The sequence below is a fragment of the Zalophus californianus genome, chromosome 16, assembly GCF_009762305.2.
Source record: "Zalophus californianus isolate mZalCal1 chromosome 16, mZalCal1.pri.v2, whole genome shotgun sequence".
Classification (NCBI taxonomy): Eukaryota; Metazoa; Chordata; class Mammalia; order Carnivora; family Otariidae; genus Zalophus; species Zalophus californianus.
In genome coordinates, this window is record NC_045610.1 from 37,528,516 (window position 1) to 37,550,945 (window position 22,430).

General features: G+C 42.6%; 1 protein-coding gene across 4 annotated transcripts; it reads left to right on the forward strand.

The window, feature by feature from the left end:
- The first annotated feature begins 2,784 nt into the window (after positions 1–2,784).
- On the forward strand, positions 2,785–22,310 carry CBX1 (chromobox 1). Of its 4 annotated transcripts, none has more exons than XM_027568118.2 (6): positions 2,785–3,002; positions 17,073–17,249; positions 17,732–17,909; positions 18,489–18,583; positions 20,255–20,316; positions 20,800–20,935. In XM_027568118.2, exons 2-6 carry the CDS (start codon positions 17,110–17,112, stop codon positions 20,823–20,825), a joined length of 501 nt encoding a protein of 166 aa, XP_027423919.1. In that variant the 5' UTR covers positions 2,785–3,002; positions 17,073–17,109; the 3' UTR covers positions 20,826–20,935. The 4 variants fall into 4 exon arrangements, with proteins under 4 accessions (XP_027423919.1, XP_027423917.1, XP_027423918.1 ...); XM_027568116.2 differs by lacking the exon at positions 20,255–20,316 and adding an exon at positions 11,564–11,622 and having other exon boundaries at positions 2,788–3,002; positions 20,800–22,310; XM_027568117.2 differs by lacking the exon at positions 20,255–20,316 and having other exon boundaries at positions 2,788–3,002; positions 17,076–17,249; positions 20,800–22,310.
- The last annotated feature ends 120 nt before the right edge of the window (positions 22,311–22,430 follow it).

Here is a 22,430-nt window from a genome sequence, read left to right on the forward strand (position 1 = left end):
CAGACAAAAAGTAGAGACGGAACTGAATCCAGTTCAGCCTGATTCCAAGTCCTTGTTCCTTTTTGCAGCATCCAACTTCCTCTCTTCCCCACATTCCTTGTGATTTTAGGAACTTCATGTGAGAGACATATTTCCTGTGGGCACGAGCAGTGTGACTTCAAATGCTGTCTTGAGCAAGGTTATTATGACTGAGTTGCAATCACCCTTAGAAGGGAAAGAGACTCTGAGGCTCTGAATAATTTAAAATGCCGCCATTCTTATGGGAAGAGAAAAGAACTGAACCCATTTGATCCTAAAAAGACTTTCAAAAAAGATATTGTTATGCAGAAACTTTAGGCTTGAGAGTTTGACCTTCATCCCTGACAGAGTTCCAGAATAGATTATTAACAAGAGAGCTCTGAGTAGATTGTAGATTAGCATAAACCAGTGGTGTTCCAATACCTGAAAAGGTGACCTTTTACTCCCTTAATTCTAGAAAGGTGTAGAGCATTTATACAATGATGATTCCCTCTACTTTGAAATACCCATATAAAGAGCCAGAATTTACTAACAAACCATATGTGCTAGACCAGAAGCTGTTTTCCGATGACGTAGGTTTAAGAAAATGGTGACATTTAGCCTAGAGAAGTAAGACCTTGGGGAACATAAAGGCTGAATTTCAATACTAGAAGGATATACGAAAGAGGAATTAGGTTTACAGAACACAACTGTGTGCAACCACACACCCAGAATTAGGAGGAATTGGTGGTATTTAGATGGGAAAGCAGAATTCAGCTTAATATGAGGAATTAGGGATGGCAGCATTTCATGTGGGCAGAACTATGGTTTGGAAGTTAGAGGTAACATCAAACTTCAATTCTACCCCCTTCTTGCTGAATGCCCCTGATCAGATTATACGACCTCTGAGGGTCTTTCTGTAAAATGCAAATGGTAATTCCCACTTCTCAGCGTTGTTTAGGATTAAATAACAGTAATCAAGGCCTTAACAGAATTCCTAGTGCTGGGGTGAACATCAATAACAGTAGCTAATATTATTAGAACTAATTTTCTCATTACAGTTATTAAAAACAAAATAGGACACTTTAGGAGGAAGTGATTAGGTGGATTTTTGCCTCTTCCTGGACACCCAACCCAAATGTCTCAGGAAGAATTGCCCTTTTCTCTGTGCTCTCACGACTCTTAGCAAAAGTATTACGATATTGTTGGGCTGGGTTTCTTTCACAGCAACTTTCCAGAGCCCTGCACAGTGCCTGGCTCAGCAAAACTGTTAGGTAAATACAGGCTCCTGCATTCTGAGGTGGAGTTCAGTAGACTGGTTGCCTTTCTTCTTTACCTCTGATTAGGAGGATATTTGAATATTCAAAATAAGGGGGGGAAAATCATATTCTGGTAGTTCTATTTTTTTAAAAAAAGATTTTATTTATTTATTTGACACAGAGAGAGCACGAGCAGGAGGAGCAGCAGAGGGAGAGGGAAAAGCAGGCTCCCATTGAGCAAGGAGCCAGATGCTGGGCTTGATCCCATGACCCTGGGATCATGACCTCATGACCAAAGCTGAAGGCAGATGCTTAACCCACTGAGCCACCCAGGCACCCCTGGTAGTTCTATTTAGTTCCTGATTATATAGAAAAAAGAAGAATAAAGGAGAGAGAGAGAGAGGGGAAAAAAAAAAACCCAAAACCATAAATCTGATGTGAAGAGATGAAGGAAAGGTTAATCACCCCCACTTTCCCATCAGATAGGAGAACATTTCATTAATTCACTTAATCATTTATTCAACAAATATTGCTTGACAACTGCGTGCCAGGAACTGTACTGGGCACCAGGTATAGAGTGATGAACAACACAAGGCGAAATTTCTACCCTTAACAGGAGTTTCGAGAATAGCAGATATTAACTAATGACCATAAAGTGGGGTGAATGACATGAGAGACTGAATTTCCAATATGAACAAATCTGGGGACAGCGATATAGTTGAAATCAGAACTGAACCGTTTGTCTCAAAGAATAACAAGAGTGATTTTTACCTATTTCTATGTTTTGGGAGGCTGGGTGAGGAGTGCTGATGGAGATAAGGGGGTTCTGCACTAGAGCTTCTCCCTTGGCACAGCCAATGAAAAAGGGAAACTCAGGATGCCATGACAACTACCATGGGGACCAAACCTAGTCTAAAAGGTGAGGCAAGACCTAGAAGGGGAGGTAGGAGCCTTACACAAATCTGAGGCAGAAATTGAGGATTACGGAGATTATTGGATATTCGATAAAGCTCTGGTGAGAAACCTATTTCGATTAAAAATTTTCGAGGACGGGGCGCCTGGGTGGCTCAGTTGGTTAAGCGACTGCCTTCGGCTCAGGTCATGATCCTGGAGTCCCGGATTGAGTCCCACATCGGGCTCCCTGCTCAGCGGGGAGTCTGCTTCTCCCTCTGACCCTCTCCCCTCTCATGCTCTCTATCTCATTCTCTCTCTCAAATAAATAAATAAATAAATCTTTAAAAAAATAAATAAATAAAATAAAAATTTTCGAGGATGTTAATTACTGTCCAGAAGTGGTTGATTTTTCGCACCAAGCATCATGAGGCTCGCTTGTAAAACCGCAGGTTCTAACTCTCTAGGCGGCAACGTTCTAAACTACACTCGCTCCGGCGCTTGCAGTTAAAAAACTAAAACTCCCTGAAACCCTCGCAAACTCCGCGTGGAGGTGCAGGACGCGCGCAGCACTTCGGGTCTTGTAGTCTGGGACGGACTCCGAGTCCCATACTGCTGTGCAGAGGGTCGTCGCGCCTGCGCGGTGCGGGCGGCGGGCTGCGCCGAGTACGAGGCTCTTTTGTTCGGCTGAGGGGAGGGCCGTTGGCTGGGGCCTGCGGTACGCCGCTTCAGTGAGGGGGTAGACTACGGCCATCGGCTTGTTGCTTTTCTGGGCGCCACTCCCCCGGCCGGCCCGACGCGACGCGCCATTAGCGCGGCACCGATTCCTCTCGGGCTCTTGGGCGCTGCTCTGAGGTGAAGAGCCTGCTAGAGGCGGGGAAGCGGGGGGGAGGCGCGCGGTGGTGGCGGCGGCAGCGGCGGCGGCGGGAGCCCTGGGTGAGGGGCCGCGCGCGCCTGTGGCGGAGGTTGGGAGCGGGGAACGCGCCCGGTCCCGCGCCCTTCCGCGCCGAGCTCTCCGCCGGGTGCAGGGGGTCCGGGCGCCGGGCGCGAGAAGGATGGAGAGGGCGGGGCGGACAGCGTACTCTGAACATGAGATAGAGGCGATTCGGGGTGGGCCGAGCCCTGGCGGGTCGCCCCTCGGGGCCTGAGTAGACCAAGACAATGTTACGTGGGTTGGGTGGGCGGCTGCCGGTTTGGGCTGGGGAGGAAACACTTTGAGTAAACTGGGAAGGGGACAGGCTGGGCAGCCTTGGTGCTGGGACATGCGTGGGGAGGGCTGACGGCTGCGAGACCCTCGCAACCTGAGAATATTGGGTCCTGCCGGGGCTGCCAGCGGAATTTCGCTCGCCGGGCTAAGGAGAAGTAACTTCGAGGAAATCGTAGACGGGGCTGGGCAGCCCAAGGTGTGCTACTTGGGGAGGAGACCTGTTGGTTAAACAGGAGAGGGGGCTAGGAGAGGGAGGGGCAGTTCTGTGCCCGGCTTGGATCTAGAGGGGGAGGAGCTGTTAGGGTAAGTAGGGCGGAGGCCCCGAGAGTGTTTCTGTAAGGAGTGAAGGGGAAAACTGGCCGCCTTTGCTTCCTCATGGGTCCTCACACAGTGGGGAGGCTTTAAGAATAATGTGTGAAGAAAGGACAAAACAAGATTTCTTCCCTCTTCCGGATTTTCTACTATCTTCACTCTGATTCTTTCAGGGAGTTAAACAGTCCCAGCGCAGCGCTTGCTTTGGTTCACAGTCCGTAAGTTGTTATCTGGGATCGTCACTAGTCACAAAGGACAGTGAAATTGTAGAAGCGTGTAGGTGAGTTCATACTTAAGGAATTAAGTTAGTGAGAGAGACTGTGAGATGATGTGGGAAATGGGGAGACAAGGAGGAAAAGTTAGTGAGCTCGTGAGATTTATTTCTTAGGCTCTTGTGATTTTTTAGCCAGCCTTTCTTTGTTGTTGGAAAATTTGAATACAAAATGAGCAATACTTCTTCAAAGCTTCAGATGAAGGGTTTTCACGGACGGCCTTATATACAGACTTGTATTGGTTTAACTCGATTGAGGGAGTTTACAAAAAGGTCAGTTATACTGGAAACTCTGGCCTGGGGTAAGATAGCCTCCTCAGTTGTATTAAGAACCTGTCAGCAGTTTGGAATAGCTCCGAAAAGGTCCAAGGTTTTGGAATGGAAGGACGAATACAGTGGGGAAATTAGTACCTGTGTTCCTTCCTAGGTGCTTACAGACATTTGTATTGTAAGTAATATGAATGAGTGGGAAACTTGTTGGAACTGGTCACACCTTAATAAAGCTTTAGGGCAGGTTCAGGATCCTCATTCATTTCCAGTTTTCCCTTTGGTGCCATTTTTCTTCATTGGCTGCTGTAACCTAAATTGTTTTTTTCATTAAAGATGTAAATAGTGTGTAGTCTGGTGCTTCTAGCTTCTTGGTTGAAAGGGACCAAGTAAGGATACCCTAGCCTTCTGCGTTTTTAAGTGCAGGATACGGATAATTTTCTAACCAGACATCTGAAAAGAAGCAACCATTAAATAGGGGCGCCTGGCTGGCTCAGTCAGAAGAGCACATGATTCTTGATCTCTGGGTCCTGAGCTCAAGCCCTACGTTGGTGTAGAGATTACTTACAAATAAATAAACTTAAAAAAATAAAAAGCAACCGTTATATCTTGTGCCCATTTTAGGGACTAGGAAAATGTTTCTTTTTGAGTTCATACCATTTAAAAAGAGAATTGATGCGTTTTGTCATTTTTTTTAGTAGTTTCTTCATCAGAATCTCACCTTGTTTATATACTACCTCTGGTGATATAACAGATTGTGCATTAGACTTGATAGATTTTCATTTTTTTTAAAGATTTTATTTATTTATTTGACAGAGATAGCGGGAGCAGGAACACAAGCAGGGGGAGTGGGAGAGGGAGAAGCAGACTTCCCCCCGAGGAGGGAGCCCGTTGTGGGACTTGATCCCAGGACCCTGGGATCATGACCCAAGCTGAAGGCAGACGCTTAACGACTGAGCCATCCAGGCGCCCGATAGATTTTCATTTTGTAGGTTATTTCTCTGAAGAGTTTTTGGAACAAAATACTAATGGCTAGTATATAGTATCTCGCTGTGTCTCTCTCTGTCAAATAAATAAAATCTTTAAAAAAGAATAAAGATTTTATTTATTTGACAGCGAGGCGGGGAACACAAGCAGGGGGAGTGGGAGAGGGAGAAGCAGGCTTTCCACCGAGCAGGGAGCCCGATGCGGGGCTCGATCACAGGACCCTGGGATCATGACCTGAGCTGAAGGCAGTCGCCTAACCAACTGAGGCACCCAGGCACCCCTCTTTTGGATTCTTTGCATAAAGTTAAATAAATAGTGTTTCCAGGTAGTGATGTCTACTGAAAAATTGAATAGCCTTTCCAAGGTTAATTGGAGAAGTTATTCGAATATGGACAAAATTCAGATCATGTCAGTATTTGAATTGAATAACTTGTATTAAATCTTCACTGCCTTTAGCTTTTATATTTGCTGACCAAAAAGGAGCTACCTAATTTATCTGTGAAATTGTGCCTTTCTCTTTAGTAATAGCTAACACATTGAGGGCCTAACCGAACTGTGGTATTTGAGAGGTTAGTGTCAATAATCTGGTTTTGTTTTATCTTTGAATGCTTTGGTCTCTGCTTTTAACTCCAACTCAGCCATAGTTCTGGTCTAGCTTTCTAATCATTTTTATTTCCCCTTAAACTAAAAGACTTGCTTCAGGTTTATCACTGTGTCCTACTAATTCTTGCACATCCCTTTGGCCCCTCAACCCAAAGCTGTGTGTGTCGGTTTATCCACATCAGCATACTGAAAGGGGTTAGCCAAGTTTCTGGACACATCTCAGATAAAATTCTAATTGTATTAACACACCAGTTTTCTAGTCCTAGTCCTGGAATTCAAGGGCAGGTATTCCTTTAAAAATGAAACTCCTGCTTACTGGGTATGTGGCACGAATTCTTGTTTTCTACTCAGTCAAGTTTTCCATCTGGAAAGCATTTGCCTCCCAAACAGCCATAGCTAACAAACAGACTAACGGCAGTTTAGAAACATGAGTCAAGAGGACTACAAATGAAGTATATATCACACATGCCTTCACCTGCCTTTTGATGACTGGTATGTAGTTGCTAATGCTCAGCAAAGAAGTACTTCTTTCTTGTTTTCCATTTTGGGCTTGCAGATGAGATTCCTCTTACTGATCATTCTCTAAAAGACTAACAGCTTTGAACTTCTAGTCCCTGGTTTTTGGAGTCTGAGACATCCATCCTTACTGTCCATACAAGGAAGGTTCAACACGTTACACAGGGCTCCGACCTGCCTTTCATTGAGTGAGTAAAAGTAGAAACAAAATGCTTTAGGAACCACAAGGAAAAGAGAAATATTTGACTAGGCTTCATGGAAGAAGTAGCATTTAAGTTCGGTCTCGAAGGATGGCTCGGATTTTGACTGTTGGTGTTGGACAGAAACACTTCTTAATAATGAGCAAAGGCTTGCATGGAGGAAATGTGCAGGACATGTTCAGGTTATAGTTTTGACAGGAGTGTAGGTTTTGTGAGGGAGTAGAAGTATGAAATGGTTGGAACCAAAGGGTGCTAGATGTTGCACTGAGGAGTTGGTTTTTGTTTTAAGGAGGAGGGACCTCGTAGAAAATTTTTTAGCAGTTACCTACCACTTTCCTATTCAGTCTACTCCGCCCAAACTGGTTTACACACCGTCTGCCTCAGATGTGCCTCATTGCTTTTGTTCACAAAGGTTCCTTGGGCCAAATTGCCCTCTTTTCAAAATGCTGTTGGAGCCTGGCTTCAATCCCAACTTTTCAAAACCTTTCCTAATCAACCTATCCATTTATTCTTCCAAGCCCCGGTAGTGCTTTTGTGGCTATTTATTCTTGCTTATGTTTCTTTTGCTAATTATTATACACTTTTTTTTTTTTAATTTTGTTTGACAGAGACACAGCGACAGAGGGAACACAAGCAAGGGGGAGTGGGAGAGGGAGAAGCAGGCTTCCCGCTGAGCAGGGAGCCCGATGCGGGGCTCGATCCCAGGACTCCCGGGATCATGACCCGAGCTGAAGGCAGACGCTTAACGACTGAGCCACCCAGGCGCCCCTAATTATTATACATTCTTACCATTTCTCTTACTGAAATAAAGTTCAACTTGGATTGTTTTGTATGTTTTTATCTTTCAGGCCTGGCTCTGGGGCCTTTGGGAAATTTTCATAAGCCTTAGTTTTCTCATTTGTGAAATGGGTCTAATAGAGTTGCCATGAGGATTGAATGCCTTTATATACATTAAGTGGGTTTTTTTGTTTGTGAGAGAGAGGCACAAGCAGGGGGAGTGGCAGAGGCAGAGGGAGAAGCAGGCTCCCTGTTGAGCAAGGAGCCTGATGTGGGACTCGATCCCAGGACCCCGGGATCATGACCTGAGCCGAAGGCAGATGCTTAACCAACTGAGCCACCCAGGTGTCCCTATATACATTAAGTTTTAAGTGTTCAGTAAGTTTTAGTTATTATTATGTTGCTGTTACTTACCATTAAGGGATTCTCAAAAGCATGTGCTCCCTGTGTGGCTGTATATCCTGCCGGCCTGAACAAACAGCTCCATTTGTCTGGGTGTGAGAGGGTCCCTTCAATGTGGAACCGTCAGTGCTTTCGCCAGTGACTTGGTCACCCTATATGCCACCCAGGATTTTAGTAAATGCTTATTGATTTTATTTGGTTTTAAATAGATAGTATTAAACGCTGGAGGAGCTGTAGTTAAAAACTTTGATGGTCATTAATGCCTAGGTCTTTTTTTTTTTTTTTTTTATTCATTTGAGAGACAGAGATAGAGAGAGCATGAGCAGAGGGAGAGGGAGAAGCAGACTCCCCGCTGAGCCAGGAGCCCGATGTGAGGCCCGATGTGGGGCTCAATCCCAAGACCCTGGGATCATGACCTGAGCCTAAGGCAGACGCTTAACCATCTGAGCCACCCAGGCGCCCCAATGCCTAGGTCTTTAAGCTAGAGGCAAAAGAGGCAGAAGGAAAATAAGGAATGGAAAAAGGAGCTAGATGAAAGAAGGAGTGATGTGGGGAGTGATACGCACAATAATTATCATCTGGTCCTTACTGGCCATTCCTTCAGTCTCGGTATTTCTACCTGGTCACATTTCTGTTCCTCAGATAAAGCAAGCTCTTCTCACTTTAGGACTTTGAACCAACTATTCCCTCAGCTTGGTGTGTGTTTCTGATTTTTGCCAAGTTGTCTTGTCATTGGGGTTCTGTTTAAATATTACTTAATCTAAAGATACTTTCTTTTTTTTTTTAAGATTTTATTTATTTATTTGAGAGAGAGAGAATGAGAGATAGAGAGCATGAGAGGGAAGAGGGTCAGAGGGAGAAGCAGACTCCCTGCTGAGCAGGGAGCCTGATGTGGGACTCGATCCCGGGACTCCAGGATCTTGACCTGAGCCGAAGGCAGTCGCTTAACTAACTGATCCACCCAGGAGCTCTAAAGATACTTTCTTTATAGCATTTATCACTACTACCTTCTTGCTTATTGTCTGCCCTGCTCTGCCTGCACATGCATGCGTGCACATACTCCCACTCATGCTCAGCTTGTCCACATTAAAATATAAATTCTAAGAGACCAGGGATTTTTGTCTCTCCTGCTCGCCCCCTTTGTCTAGCACCTTACACATAATAGGTATCCAATAGATAATTGCTGAATGATGAATACTGTAGGAGGGTGTTCATAGGAAGAATTAATAACTTAACCTAGTCTGGGGCCTCAGGGAGGCTCTGACCCTGACATTTTAGGTAAGGGAATCAGTGAAGTGAAAGATTGGGTCAAAGATCAAGGTAATTGTGATTGATAGGTTAGGTGTAGTGGTCTTCAGCTCAGATGCTCACAGATAATGATTTGAAAAGATCTGCATTTTAAGTGAGTGGCTAGTATTGAGAATGCTTCGGGTTAGGAGTTACCCAGTCAAGAGATGATGTTAGCTTGCAATAGGATGGAAGTAGTAGGCCTAAAAAAATGTAGGAATTGAAAGATATTTACCAAAAAAAAAAAGAAATTTAAGATACAAACTCAATAGGATTTAGTAAGAGGCTAGATCCGGAGGATAAGTGGGGAGAAATCAAGGATGGCTGTCACTTTTGTCGTGAGCTCAGTAAACACACTATGAATTCTTAGACGACTGTTCATTTAATTGGCTTTTTAAAAAAGTTAATGTGTAAAAGCTGAGCCTGAAATCACAACTTCTGGAGTTTGTTAAGAGCTTTACTGGTTGCATCATCAAAACTGATTTTTGGTATTTATACTGATTTTCAGAAATCTTAACGTTCTTTTCACAAATCAAATGGTTGAGATTTTCCATTGTATTCAGGGTTTACTTCCTTTCTCACCCATCTTACCTTTCTTGTAGGAAGGTAATATTCCTTTTGCCAGTTACTACAAGAGTGGTGTTACTTTCTTTTCTTTTTTTTTTAAGATTTTATTTATTTGAGAGAGAGAGAGCACGAGAGGGGGGAGGGTCAGAGGGAGAAGCAGGCTCCCCGCTGAGCTGGGAGCCCGATGTGGGACTCGATCCCGGGACTCCAGGATCATGACCTGAGCCGAAGGCAGTCGCTTAACCAACTGAGCCACCCGGGCGCCCGTGTTACTTTATTTTCCTGTGTGGGCCAGATAAAAGGAAGAGCACAAGAAATTTTCTACACTTTAGGTATATGAAGTGTGGTTTTTCAGTTTCTGGCAGCTCTTCTGTCTGGTCGTCTAGAAATGAGATCTTGGTTTCTCTGTTTCATAATTATTGGTTCCTTCATGACAGCCAGACCTGGGTCCTTCTTGAGTGTGTTTTGGAGCTGCTCTCTGGTTTTAAAAACTTAGCCATGAATTTCAACCATACACAACAGGATGGAAGTGCTGTTTTCTTACTGAGTTCTTAATGCATTGGGTTTCAGAAAGCTATCTTTAAGCTTAAAGCAGTAAATAATCTAATGAAATAGGACATATTTGCAAATGCATAAATAGATAATACCAGAAGGTCATAAAAGCTCACCTCAGGAACCTCATGAGGGTTGTTACATGTTTTTTTTTTTTTTTTTACTTATTAGGAAATCGAGTTATTTAATAAATATATATAACTGCCTATAGGCATAAAGTTGTTTTGAGAGGTAGGGACAGGAAAGATAACCATCTTGACCTCATACTAGCTTTCTTCTGGTGAGAGGAACTATGAAGATCCTTCAAGCAGTGCTCTTCCAATTTTATTGCTCTTGCAGAAAGGGTCTAGATTGAATAATGCTGAATGTGATATAGAGAAGGTTTTGTTTTCAAGAGCATCAGTTTATTGCTCCAACCTTATTCTCAATTCTATGAAGAAAGTAAAATGTTCACCTGCCTTTTAGCTGACTCTAAGAATTGATTTATGTCTGTAATTGTGTCATTTCACCTGAGGAATGTAGTTTCTGCCAGTCCTCTTACAGCAATGGCTTTTATCCAAGGATATGCATTAAATCACCTAAGGAGCTTTTAATTTTATATTATTTATTTATTTTTAAGCAAACTGTATGCCCAGCGTGGCGCTCAAACTCATGACCCTAATATCAAGAGTCACACAGATCACCTAAGAAGCTTTTAAAGATGCAGATGCCATGGTCAAAGCAACATTGTTTGTAATAATAGAAAATTGGAAACAACCCAAATTTTCATCACTAGGTGATGGTTAGAGTATGGTGTGTCCTTACATTATGGAATACTGTGCAGCTTGTTATGAATGGAGATCTATATGGAACAGTGTGAAAGATGCACTACGTTCTATAAAAAAGCAAGTTGTAGAACCATAATAATCTATTTTCACTTAATGTATATCTGTGTTTATAAAAGAATGAGAACAGGCTTTGGCAGGTTTTGGGCCAAGGAACTTTGATTTCCTACATAAAATATTTTTGTAATTGAATATGAATACATGTATTATATTACAGATAGAAAAACAGTATTTCTTTTTTTAAGATTTTATTTATTTGATAGATCGTGAGAGCAGGAATGACAAGCAGGGGGAGTGGGAGAGGGAGAAGCAGGCTTCCCGCCGAGCAAGGAGCCCGATGCAGGGCTCGATCCCAGGACCCTGGGATCATGACCCGAGCCGAAGGCAGACGCTTAACGGCTGAGCCACCCAGATGCCCCGAAAAACAGTATTTCTTAAAAATAATGCACACCCTACTTTCTATGTCATTGGATCTGGTTGTCTATAAACTTCATGGGTGGTTCTGATTCTGCTGTAGGTGAAAGCTCTCTCCTCAAGGTCTGCTTTCCTGTGAATTCTTTCTTAGTAAAGATGGTCACCTCACCAGACCAACATTCTGAATGCTCTTTAGCATTTAGCTCAAAGCCCTACTGCTTTGGTTTCAGAGGCCTGTGATTGTTACCTGTCCTGACATCTGGAATTTGATCTTTCAGGCTGGCAAGAAGTAAGTACCAGCTCCTCAAAAACAAAACAAAATGCCTTATCTTGTATCTGATACTTACCGCCTTTTGCTTTCAAGTAGCATTGTTCCTCTCTATTTTCTAGCTTCTTACCTCCTGGTAGAGGGTGTAGAGGGAGAATCAGAACAGTGCTTTTTTTTTTTTCCCCCTCTTGAAAGTGCTATGAGTTTGTGACTCTTGCTTCAGATTTACACCATCCCTGGATTCATTGGGACACTCTAGATGAATTTTGGTTTCTTAAAATTGGCATTTTCTTAGTACTCTCTCCAGCCTACTTGGTGTAGGTACTTCACAATTTCCGCACCGTCTATCATGTGTCAGTTTAAGACTCCAAAGGCTTGCTGGGGCACTGACAACCAAGGCTTTGTTACTGCCTGCTGATTTAATTAACAGTGAATACCTTTGTATTCCAGTAACCAATTAAGAATCATTGGTTTTTTAATAGCCATACCTTACAAGGTCTTTTCTGAAAGAAAATCATTATCAGTCACTTCTTATTTACTGATGACAAATTGTAGGGAGGATCCATTTAAAGAAATCTCTGTCCTGGGGCGCCTGGGTGGCTCAGTTGGTTAGGCGTCTGCCTTCAGCTCGAGTCGTGATCCCCCGGAGTCCTGGGATCGAGCCCCTGCATCAGCGGGGAGTCTGCTTCTCCCTCTTACTCTGTCCCTCCCCCTGCTCATGCTCTCTCTCTCAAATAAATAAAATACTTAAAAAAAAAAGAAGAAGAAGAAGGAAGGAAGAAATCTCTGTCCTGTTCTTGTACAGGTTGAAGGGAAGTCTCCCTCCAGGTGTGTGGCTAGTTCCTGGTTCCGTGTGTGCAGCAGGGCTCCTAGCTCCGCCTTGCTGGGCGTCCTTACTGAGGACATTACATTTCGAGGATCGAATGAGGTAGCGCTTTGTAAACTAAATTTCAATAGAAGTGTATTTTTCTAGGCAGCTTAAAATGTGGCAGACCCAGTAAATTTGTTTGTTTATTTTGAGCCCAACGTGGGGCTCAAACTCAAAATCCCAAGATTAAGAGTCACATGCTTTACCAACTGAGCCAGCCAGGTGCCCCCGCCAGTAATTATTTAGATAAAAGTTATAGCAGCTTAGGTTAACTCTAGTTTTTTTTGTCTGCAACATCGGGATAAGCCGTGAGGAGACTTGTCTAAAACTAAGATTTCTGAGTTCACCCTTACGTACACCTCTTGTGTTGTTCTGTCATAAATTTTGACTCTTTGTTCAATGATTATGGCACTTTTGGTGCCAGGATGCTTAGGGGGAAATGGCAAATTGTGTTGATGAAAGGCATTTTTCCGTTGTGCTACTACACTGATTTGAGTTACCTTGAGATTTCCTTGCCAAGCAATTCCAATTGAGAGTTGTCCTTCTGGATAGCCCTGCTAGTGTTTGGAGGCTGCCATATTCAGGGAAAGAGGATTTCTCTTGAAATAATCCATTTGGGGGGGCGCCTAGGTGGCTCAGTCGGTTGGGTGTCTGCCTTTGGCTCAGGTCATGAGTCGGGATTCTGCTTCTCTCTCTGCCTCTGCTTCTCCCTCTACTCCTCCCCTACTCATGCGCGCGCGCTCTCTCTCTCTCTCTCTCTCTCTCTCTCTCTCTCTCTCTCTCAAAAAAGTAAATAAAAAACTTAAAAAAAAATCATACAGAAACTGAGAATCGGCACTTTGTAATATTTAAGGGGGTTCTTGGCTCATCTGAAGGTGCTGGATTCTATAGAAAGAGTGGGTTGCATTTTTAATTTACTTCACTGATTTTGACAACCAGCTTATTCAGGACCCTAGAGAACTACCTATAAAAAAGGGGAAAACAAGTTGGGAAGCCTGGCTGAGAATCTCCAATATAAAGAATCCGGTACCTGAGGTAGATGCTGGGATGAGCCAGATAAGCAAGCCCAGAGAGAAGCAGGAGTCTGTTTTCTACATTCTTCACTTTTTAGAGTTGCTCTTAAGACAATGAGTTAAATGAGTAAAGAAAATCAAGAGGTCTCACTTTAGATTCCCCATTTAGGGGGTTTCTTTACTTAACCTAAAGGATATATTCTTTGTCCCTTGCCTCTTCCTCCTGGGGACCAGGTTAATGATACAGGAGAGGAGGCCTGCTGGAGTAGGCCCTGTAGGATAGCTAGAGACGAACCAGAAGCTGTCCTGACCCCTTTGGTTCGTAGTAGCGGGATAGGATGGGCAGTGTTCAGTGCTGCTGCTTTTTGTGAGAAAGACAAATACAGCTCTTAATGTAGATAACACAGGGCCTTGAATAGCTCTGAATTTTGAAGCCATAATGATAGAATGCCTTTCCTCTACTTTCTTAAATTTAATTACTTGGTAGAGGGGTTATTAGGGGACAGTTACTGTTTTTGGATTGTCTGTAACCCATTGTTTTCCTTCCACCTATTGAGAAAGGGAGTATCTTCCAGTTTCTAAGTCCAAATTAATGTATGGAGAGCTGTGGTACCCTTTGTTATCTGAGGTGATTGTCAATTTATTTTTCTCCACACGTTAACCAAAGACTGAGGAGGAATCCTGCTTACTTCTTCAACTCATAGTAGAGGGAAGCAAAGAATAGGACTTGTTCTTGGGAGGAAGCACAACTGTACTTATCCAAAAGGAAAACTAAATTTTTCTTTCCTCATAAAATAATACTTGTAATATGGCAGTTAGAATTCTGGAAACATGAAATTATCTCCCTCCACAAAGAAGCACACAGAGTCTCTGAATCAGAGGCATAGTGAAGCTAGCCAAGAATTAGCCAGATTATATTCAATCCCCTGGTTAGTCTGATCAGTAAAAGATAGAAGGGAAGACTCGTGTGGCATTTTCTCTAAAAAACAGAGAGGTTGGGGAGGGAAGGAAAGCAAAGCAGATTCTTCAGTATGAAAGTGGAGAGGAAGAGTGTTGAAAAGATGCCTCTTATCTGAGAACTGTTCTGAATCCTTCTGTGGCCAGGGGCCTTGCATGTTGCCTTAGACTACACTAAAAGCACTCCAGAAAACATTGTTTTGTGCCACTCTGCAAAAGTTCAGAATACCTGGGGCACCTGGGTGGCTCAGTCAGTTAAGCCTCTGCTCAGGTCATGATCCCAGGTGGGATTAACCCCACATCGGGCTCTCTGCTCAGCAGGGAGCCTGCTTCTCCCTCTCCCTCTGCCTGCCACTTCCGCTCTTGTGCGCTCTCTTTCTCTGTCAAATAAATAAAGTATTTATTTAAAGATTTTATTAATTTATTTGACAGAGACAGCAAGAGAGGGAACACAAGCAGGGGGAATGGGAGAGGGAGGAGCAGGCTTCCTCCTGAGCACGGGGCCTGATTCGGGGCTCGATCCTAGGACCCTGGGATCATGACCTGAGCTGAAGGCCAGCGCTTTACCAACTGAGCCACCCAGGTGCCCCATAAATAAAATCTTAAAGTTCAGAATACCTTTAAGTAAAAGTGGTGTTTGCTTTTTTCTTTTCAGACATTAAGCATCAGAAAAGCAAGAACCATGTCTTAATTCTCTTGAATATCCAGTATCCAGCAGTGTCTAGATTTTCTAGTATAGTTAAACAAATGTTTCAGTAAGTAAGCATTGCTCATGTATGCGGACATGGGAATATCTCAGGGTATAAACCAAAGCTGCTTGTGGATAATTTAACTGATTCATATGATCTTGACTTTTATGAAAATTTGTTATATTTCATATGGTCTGTAGATGGACTTTTTTTTGAAATTTTATTTTTTTCTAAAGATTTTATTTATTTATTTGAGAGAGAAAGAATGAGACAAAGAGAGAGCATGAAAGGGGGAAGGTCAGAGGAAGAAGCAGACTCCCTGCTGAGCAGGGAGCCCGATGTGGGACTCCATCCCAGGGTCCTGGGATCATGACCTGAGCAGAAGGCAGTTGCTTAACCAACTGAGCCACCCAGGCATCCTGTAGATGGACTTTTTTAAAAAAATATTTTGTACATGCCCATATTAAAGTATGTTTAGAAGAATTTCTACTTAGGCTAAGACTCCCTTTCTCAAGGATGCTAGGAACAACCAGTTTAACCCCAAATCAGCATTGCTTTGAATTTCAGACATGGTAGTAACTACTTTCTTGGCTTGGATTATCTGCTATACTCTTGATTCTTTGTATCTCATTGTGGGCAACTGTGATCCATCAATTAGATTTTTGGCCAGGTTTGTAGCTCATTTTGTTGTATTGATATCTTAGGGCGCCACCTACTGACACAAATTGGTAAGCAAATGGCTTTAAGCCTACCAACAGTTGTTTTATTTGAAGGATTAAAAATAAATTCATAGGGAACTAGAATTTAAGCACTAGGAGTCACCCGGCCTGGAGATGTATTTTACAAAAGAATAAACTCAGGTTCTATAACTGTAATAACAATCTCTTTTTTTTTTCCCTATCATTTTCCAGATTGTTGCGTTGTCCCAGTTTAGAGGATTTTGTAGTCATTCTGGCATTTTTATGAGTCTTTTCTCCACCTCAGAAATAAACTAAGTAGAGTAAGAAACTAACAAGAAACTTTCAAATTGTAAATCATTGCTGGCATTCAGAAAACGCTGCATAAAAAACCTTAAGGAGACTCAGGAGAGGTGTTTTAACAATGCAAAGAAATGGGGAAAAATTAAGCCAGATGTTTGATAAATAGGACAAGCTACTTCACACTGTAAAAGTTGAAGTCCAGTAATACGGAAGTATGGATCAGAGGGTTATATGTATATAAGTCTGACGTGTACATTATTTTTAGGAGCCTTGCTTTCAATTTAATTTTTTTTTTAAAGATCTATTTATTTTAGAGAGAGAGCATGAGCAGGGGGAAGGGCAGAGGGAGAGAGAGGAGACTCCCCGCTGATTGGAGATCATGACCTGAGCTGAAAACAAGAGTTGGATGCTTAACCAACTGAGCCACCCAGGTGCCCCCAATTTAATTAATATTTTAGATACCATGCTCTATATTAAAGGGGTATTGGGAACATAATAACTTAGAAAGAATAGGGATGCCTGGGTGGCTCAGTTGGTTAGGCATCTGCCTTTAGCTCAGGTCATAATCCCAGGGCCCTGGGATCAAGTCCCGCATTGGGCTCCTTGCTCAGTGGGGAGCCTGCTTCTCCCTCTGCCTGCCACTCCCCCTGCTTGTTCTCTCTCACAAATAAGTGAAATCTTAAAAAACAAAAACAAACAAAAAACTTAGAATAGGTATAAAAGTTTTAAGTGGATATGCAAGAATAAAGTTTTGCTATGAGATTGGTTGGGGCTGTTTATGCACTAACTTTCTAGCTGAATATATCAGAAAACTTTATTTTATACTGAAGCTGCATAGGCAGAACACTTAATATAAGCAGCATACGCTATTAAAGTCAGTGAAGTCCCTGGATTTCTAACCGTCCACATACTCACCTAACCAAGAAAAGTGTGCCCTAACGCCCTTTTTATTTTATCACTTTAGCAGCGTCACCCTTTAGACCAGAAAGCTGGCGGGCACTATGGGGAAGAAACAAAACAAGAAGAAAGTGGAGGAGGTGCTAGAAGAGGAGGAAGAGGAATATGTGGTGGAAAAAGTTCTTGACCGTCGAGTGGTAAAGGGCAAAGTCGAGTACCTCCTAAAGTGGAAGGGGTTCTCAGAGTAAGTTTCATTAACCTGGGTAAATCCATTCATTTAGTCACTGACTATTTCTCAGGAGTCTAGTAATGTGCAAGGCCTAGGGTGCTCTGTTGGGGAGTGTGACCCAGGCCTGGCCTTCATGGCTTATAGTCTAATTAGGAAAACTGTCTACATGTACAAAGTGCTATAATGCAAGACAGTGATTTCTGAGAAGCAGTTTTATGTGCAGCTTTAGACTGATTCAAGTATGCAAAGAGAGTAATTTTCCTTTGAAGAAGGCAAGTTTCTAAGCTTTCAATTTGTATTAAAAAGTCCCCTACCTCCCCTCACCCCCAAGAAATTTCAGCATTACCAAGTTCTTGGTCTTGGACACAATCTGGTTACTCATTATCATTAACTCCTCTTTTCCAAGGACACCAGCTCTCGTCATCCTGTGCGTCTCCTTAGTATGAGTGTGCTAACTTTGAATGGGAAGTGTGACTCACTGTGCCCTCTGGTTTCAGTGAGGATAACACGTGGGAGCCAGAAGAGAACCTGGATTGCCCTGATCTCATTGCCGAATTTCTACAGTCACAGAAAACCGCACATGAGACAGATAAATCAGAGGGAGGCAAACGCAAAGCTGACTCTGATTCTGAAGATAAGGGAGAAGAGAGCAAACCAAAGAAGAAGAAAGAAGAGGTGAGGGGAGAATTTTTACTAGCCCAGAGTTCCTACTGCTGTCAAAGAAGCTGAAAGCCCTTTTAATTTTTAGATTTAAGGACTTTTATTCAGCTGCTTCTTGGACCTCAGCAGCCATCTCTCATTCCTTCTGGAATCTTAGGCTAATGCTTACAAAGTGTTAGGGGGTTCACTCTGGTCAAGCCACATAATCTATACTTATTTTATCTGAGGTTCAAAAATAGTAAGTGCCAGTAAATTCATTCTTGTAGGTAGTTTTCAGTGTTGTAATCATTATAGGTGTGAGATAGCTATGTTCATCTATTCAGTACCTTAAAGTAAGTTATCTTCTGAGGGTGAAGAAACAGCTGTGAAAATTTATTTTGCTTGAGATGTATGTCCCTTTTTACATATGGGGAAACCTCAAGACCTTGATGGAAGAATCACTCAAGGATGCAAAAAGGCCTGTGACTTGGAGCCAAGGTATTGGTGAAATATTGACAAAGAGTGTGATTATATTAATCAGAGAAGCAGGAGTGACTCCAGTCTGGATAATAGCCCCATATAATTAAAGTTGTTCCATCCATCTGGTTTTTACAGTCAGAAAAGCCACGAGGCTTTGCCCGGGGTTTGGAGCCAGAGCGGATTATTGGAGCTACAGACTCCAGTGGAGAACTCATGTTCCTGATGAAATGGTGAGTCTGCCAGTGGCTCTGTGTGGTGGTTTTTTTCTTCTCCCCATCTGTTCCATGCCAGAGGAAAAGAGCTGGACCTTCGAAATTCCAGTCGCCCAAGTGTGAAATCTTTAAGATGGCATAGTCCTTCGATAGTGACCCTCGGCCTGACTGCCAACCTGGACTCATGAGTTACAGGTAGGGGCCCTTAGGATTCTCAGATCTTTGCCCGGTTTTTTAGGAGATGGGAGAAAATCCAGAACAGAAGATACGGGAAGGATCACATTTCACTTATGTAAATGAAGGGGGAGAATGAAATGTGATTGAATCACCCTCCCCTTGTACTACCTCCTTAATAAAGATCGGGCTGGCCCCAGGATCAGAAGTTCTGTTAACTTCTCAGGGTTAGTTAAGAATTTCTGTAGCTCTTCCTTTGTCCTTGGTTGTTAGATCCTTTCTACTTTGTGCAGATTCTGTAATTCCAGGATCAGCCAGTAGGGGTCAGCAAGTCCTCTTTACTACACTGAGCATAGAGCAAGGCTATTTTTTTTTCATTAGAAGTATAGCAATGGTAGTAATACTCCACGTAACAGCTTAATGAAAACACTTGTCTTGAGAGTTACAAGAACTGTAACCCCAAATTCTCTAAAATTTCCCTGTTCTCTGTCCAAAAGGAAGGCTTTCTTTCCTTTTTCTTGGTTGTTGAAAAATACTTGAGCTTCCCCCCTCCCATAGGATCATTTGATTCTAAACTTTTGCCAATTAAGGCATCATTCTAAGGATTTTGTCCTTTTGTCAGTCTAGAACCTTCTCTGAAACTCCCATCTACACTAATTCCTCTGGTTTAGAAGGTGGCCAGAGAGGCCTAATTTTGACACTACTGAAAGCCTATGTCACAGGTGAAACTGTTTTCTTATTTTGCATTCCCTAGATGTTCACTGAATCTGAACTTTTAGCTGATTTATTGCAGCCTATAGGAGAAACGTTCATTTTTAAGGTGTGCATCTGGGGGAAAAGGATTGATAAGCAGGGGTTATAGTCCAACTAGAATGTATTTTCTCTGCCTGCATGTGACCAGTCTGAGTTACAGTACTGTCTCCATATTGTTTAAGATTACACTCCTTTGGTTGAATTACTGCTATTTGTAAAGATATGTAAAGAATGTAAATCTACGGGTTAAGATAAAAAGATTGGATGTTGATTATAAAACCAAGTTCATTTTAAGGTGATTTTCCTGGAGAGTTGAGATACTTGTCTATTTCCAAAATAGCAAATATTTCTTTGCTCTGAAATGACTGAATGAACTTCCCTCAGAAAGTGGTGTTTTTATTGTCAACAAGGGCAGCCTGCTTCAGGCTCCCGTACTATCATACTCCTTTTCCCCTCCCATTTTCTTCAGTCCATTGTTCAAAAACCTACCTTACCAGCTTAGTCAACCCTGGTTCTTTGGGCTCTCTGGCTTTGGTTTTATCTGTTGCTGAGTTCTAGAAGTTTTGGGTGGTGCCTCATCAGAGATCCCATCGTATAACTGCTACCTACCCTAATGCTGCTGCTCCCATCTAGGAGATTCCCAGTGGCCTTACTCCTAAGTCCCTTGTAAAAATGTATGTGATTTTCAAATTTTGAGACCATTTTAAAAATCCAGAAAAATACAGAAAATTATGTAACAGTCCCTTATTTTCTACTTCCCAGTGTTGAAGCACCATTTCAAAGCACCTGGGAGTTGTGGAATATCTGTGTGAGCATGGCATTTGGTAATGTTAAACAGTGTAATTATGAGTCAATGAGAACGTGTCCACCTGTGTTGGCTAGAGCCAGTGGTATTAAATCTTAGTATTGGTATTAAATCTTACTATCCAACTTGATACTAAATTCTGTTACAAAGCTGAGATCTCTCCATGGGCTTTTGGTAGCTGGGATATGGCTTTTGGAAGAGTGTGGAAGCCTCTTTTCTGCCCTTTAAGAATCTGAGAGTCATGTGTTTTTTTTTTCCTGACCTTGCCCGGAGGTTCAGATGTGATAGATTGAGTTAAGTGACTTAGCTTTTAACAAAGATACCCAGAGAGGATTTTCAACAGAAGATCTCTGAGGATGTCACTTGACAAAATGCTGCTTGGGCCATGTTATCACCCTTCCTTAGGCTACTCTTCTGGAATTTTAAAGCCCTATCCCTTGTGTCATCCAAGTTAGGAGACCACCAGCACCTCGTCTCAAGGTCTCTCTGCTTTGTTCTGCAGGAAAAATTCTGATGAGGCTGACCTAGTCCCTGCCAAGGAAGCCAATGTCAAGTGCCCACAGGTGGTCATATCCTTCTATGAGGAAAGGCTGACGTGGCATTCTTACCCCTCGGAGGATGATGACAAAAAAGATGACAAGAATTAACTCTCCTGAGTACCTGCCCCTGTCACATCTGACTGTGGGTTTCGAGTGGGGAGGGAAGGAGTTCTACTTGTCTTGACACCATAGAGGTGGCTTGAGAAGATGTTCTTTGAAGAGTCAGTATCGTTTCTGTGCCCTACAGCAGCCCAAGTGCTTTAAAGCCTTTCCATGCTGTGTAGTTGGCACACCCATCCCAGTGGAGGGGAAGGAAGAGAAGTGTTGCAAGGCCGCCCATTCTGTACTTTGCTGAGACGGGCAAAGGGCCTTCCATGAAGGACAGAACTTGCAGAATGGGTGTGTGGGAGAGCAAAAGATACTGTAGATCTTCAAAGCGCATCTCCACAACCCACAGCCTTCTTCCCAATAGTGTTAACTCTGCATTTTTACAGCGTAGCATGTGTGTAGTTTTTGGCTATTACTGGTGTATCATTTGGGGGTGGGAGGGTTGGGGGTGGGAAGGAAAAGAGATGGGTAGGATCATTTTTGTTAAAATTTGGGGCCTGATTGGGGAAATGGTGAAACAATGGAAAGAACAAACTTGTGGTGATTCGGTTCTATGTCCAGAATATTTTATCTTTTCAAAAAAATGTCATTGGCAACCTAAATGAGGACTGTGAGAGACTGTTTAAAAGCTGTGAATGCCCGAAACTTAAAAGCCAAGGTGTTCCCTGCCTGAGCTTAATGCTGTTCCCAACAAAGGACTAAGCCAGTTAATGTTACCAAAGCTGCCATTTTGGGTATGGAAACTGGTTGAAGAGGAAAAGTCTTATTGGAGTGTATACATAGGCAGATTGTTCTGTCTTAGAGGTGCTAATTCTTGAAATTGTTAAGAAGACCCTTTCTTTTCCAGTTATGAAGTTTTAACATCAGCTTGTCCATCCACGCCACTGGCTGAGGTATTTGGGGAGGGGAAGAGGGTAGAATAGAAAGTGGGAGAATAGAGAAAGAAAAGTCCCTGCTCTTAGGGTGGAAAACTCTTGAAGCCTGTTATTTGAACTTTGAACTCTGAAATCAATCATAGGTGGCAGGGTTCATCACTGACAGCACAAGTTCACTGAATCACTTCAAGAGTGGAAGGATTTCAAAAGCCCTGGTCTCAGGAGAAGATTTAACTTTCATACTGGGGCAGTGGTTCACTTTAAAACACAAAGCAAAATAAAACTTTTTTTTAATCCTAAGAATTAACTAATACCCAAAATGCTGTCTTGAATCATGAGATCCATCAGTTCTTGACATCGTCTAGACCTGCATTCTAGAACTCCATGGTAAAATCTTTTTAGGCATGTGTTAGGTTTCTGTGGAAACTTTGTTTAAATGTAAACTTCATACCACATTGTCAGTTTTTGTCTTAATAAAACTATAGATTTATAATCTTTGATTTCTGTCTTGATTAAGCATTACCAAAAACCCTCCCTGCCTTTCATTACCTTATAGGTTCAGCCCAAAAGGAAACAGCTTCCACCGTTTGATGGCTTAATTTCTTGAACAC

Bases quoted from the DNA above. Each gene is read 5' to 3' on its own strand.
- CBX1 (XM_027568116.2), top strand. From the start codon at position 17,110: ATGGGGAAGAAACAAAACAAGAAGAAAGTGGAGGAGGTGCTAGAAGAG. The intron at 17,910-18,488 runs GTGAGGGGAGAA...TGGTTTTTACAG, and splicing joins CAAAGAAGAAGAAAGAAGAG to TCAGAAAAGCCACGAGGCTT. The intron at 18,584-20,799 runs GTGAGTCTGCCA...TTTGTTCTGCAG, and splicing joins CTCATGTTCCTGATGAAATG to GAAAAATTCTGATGAGGCTG.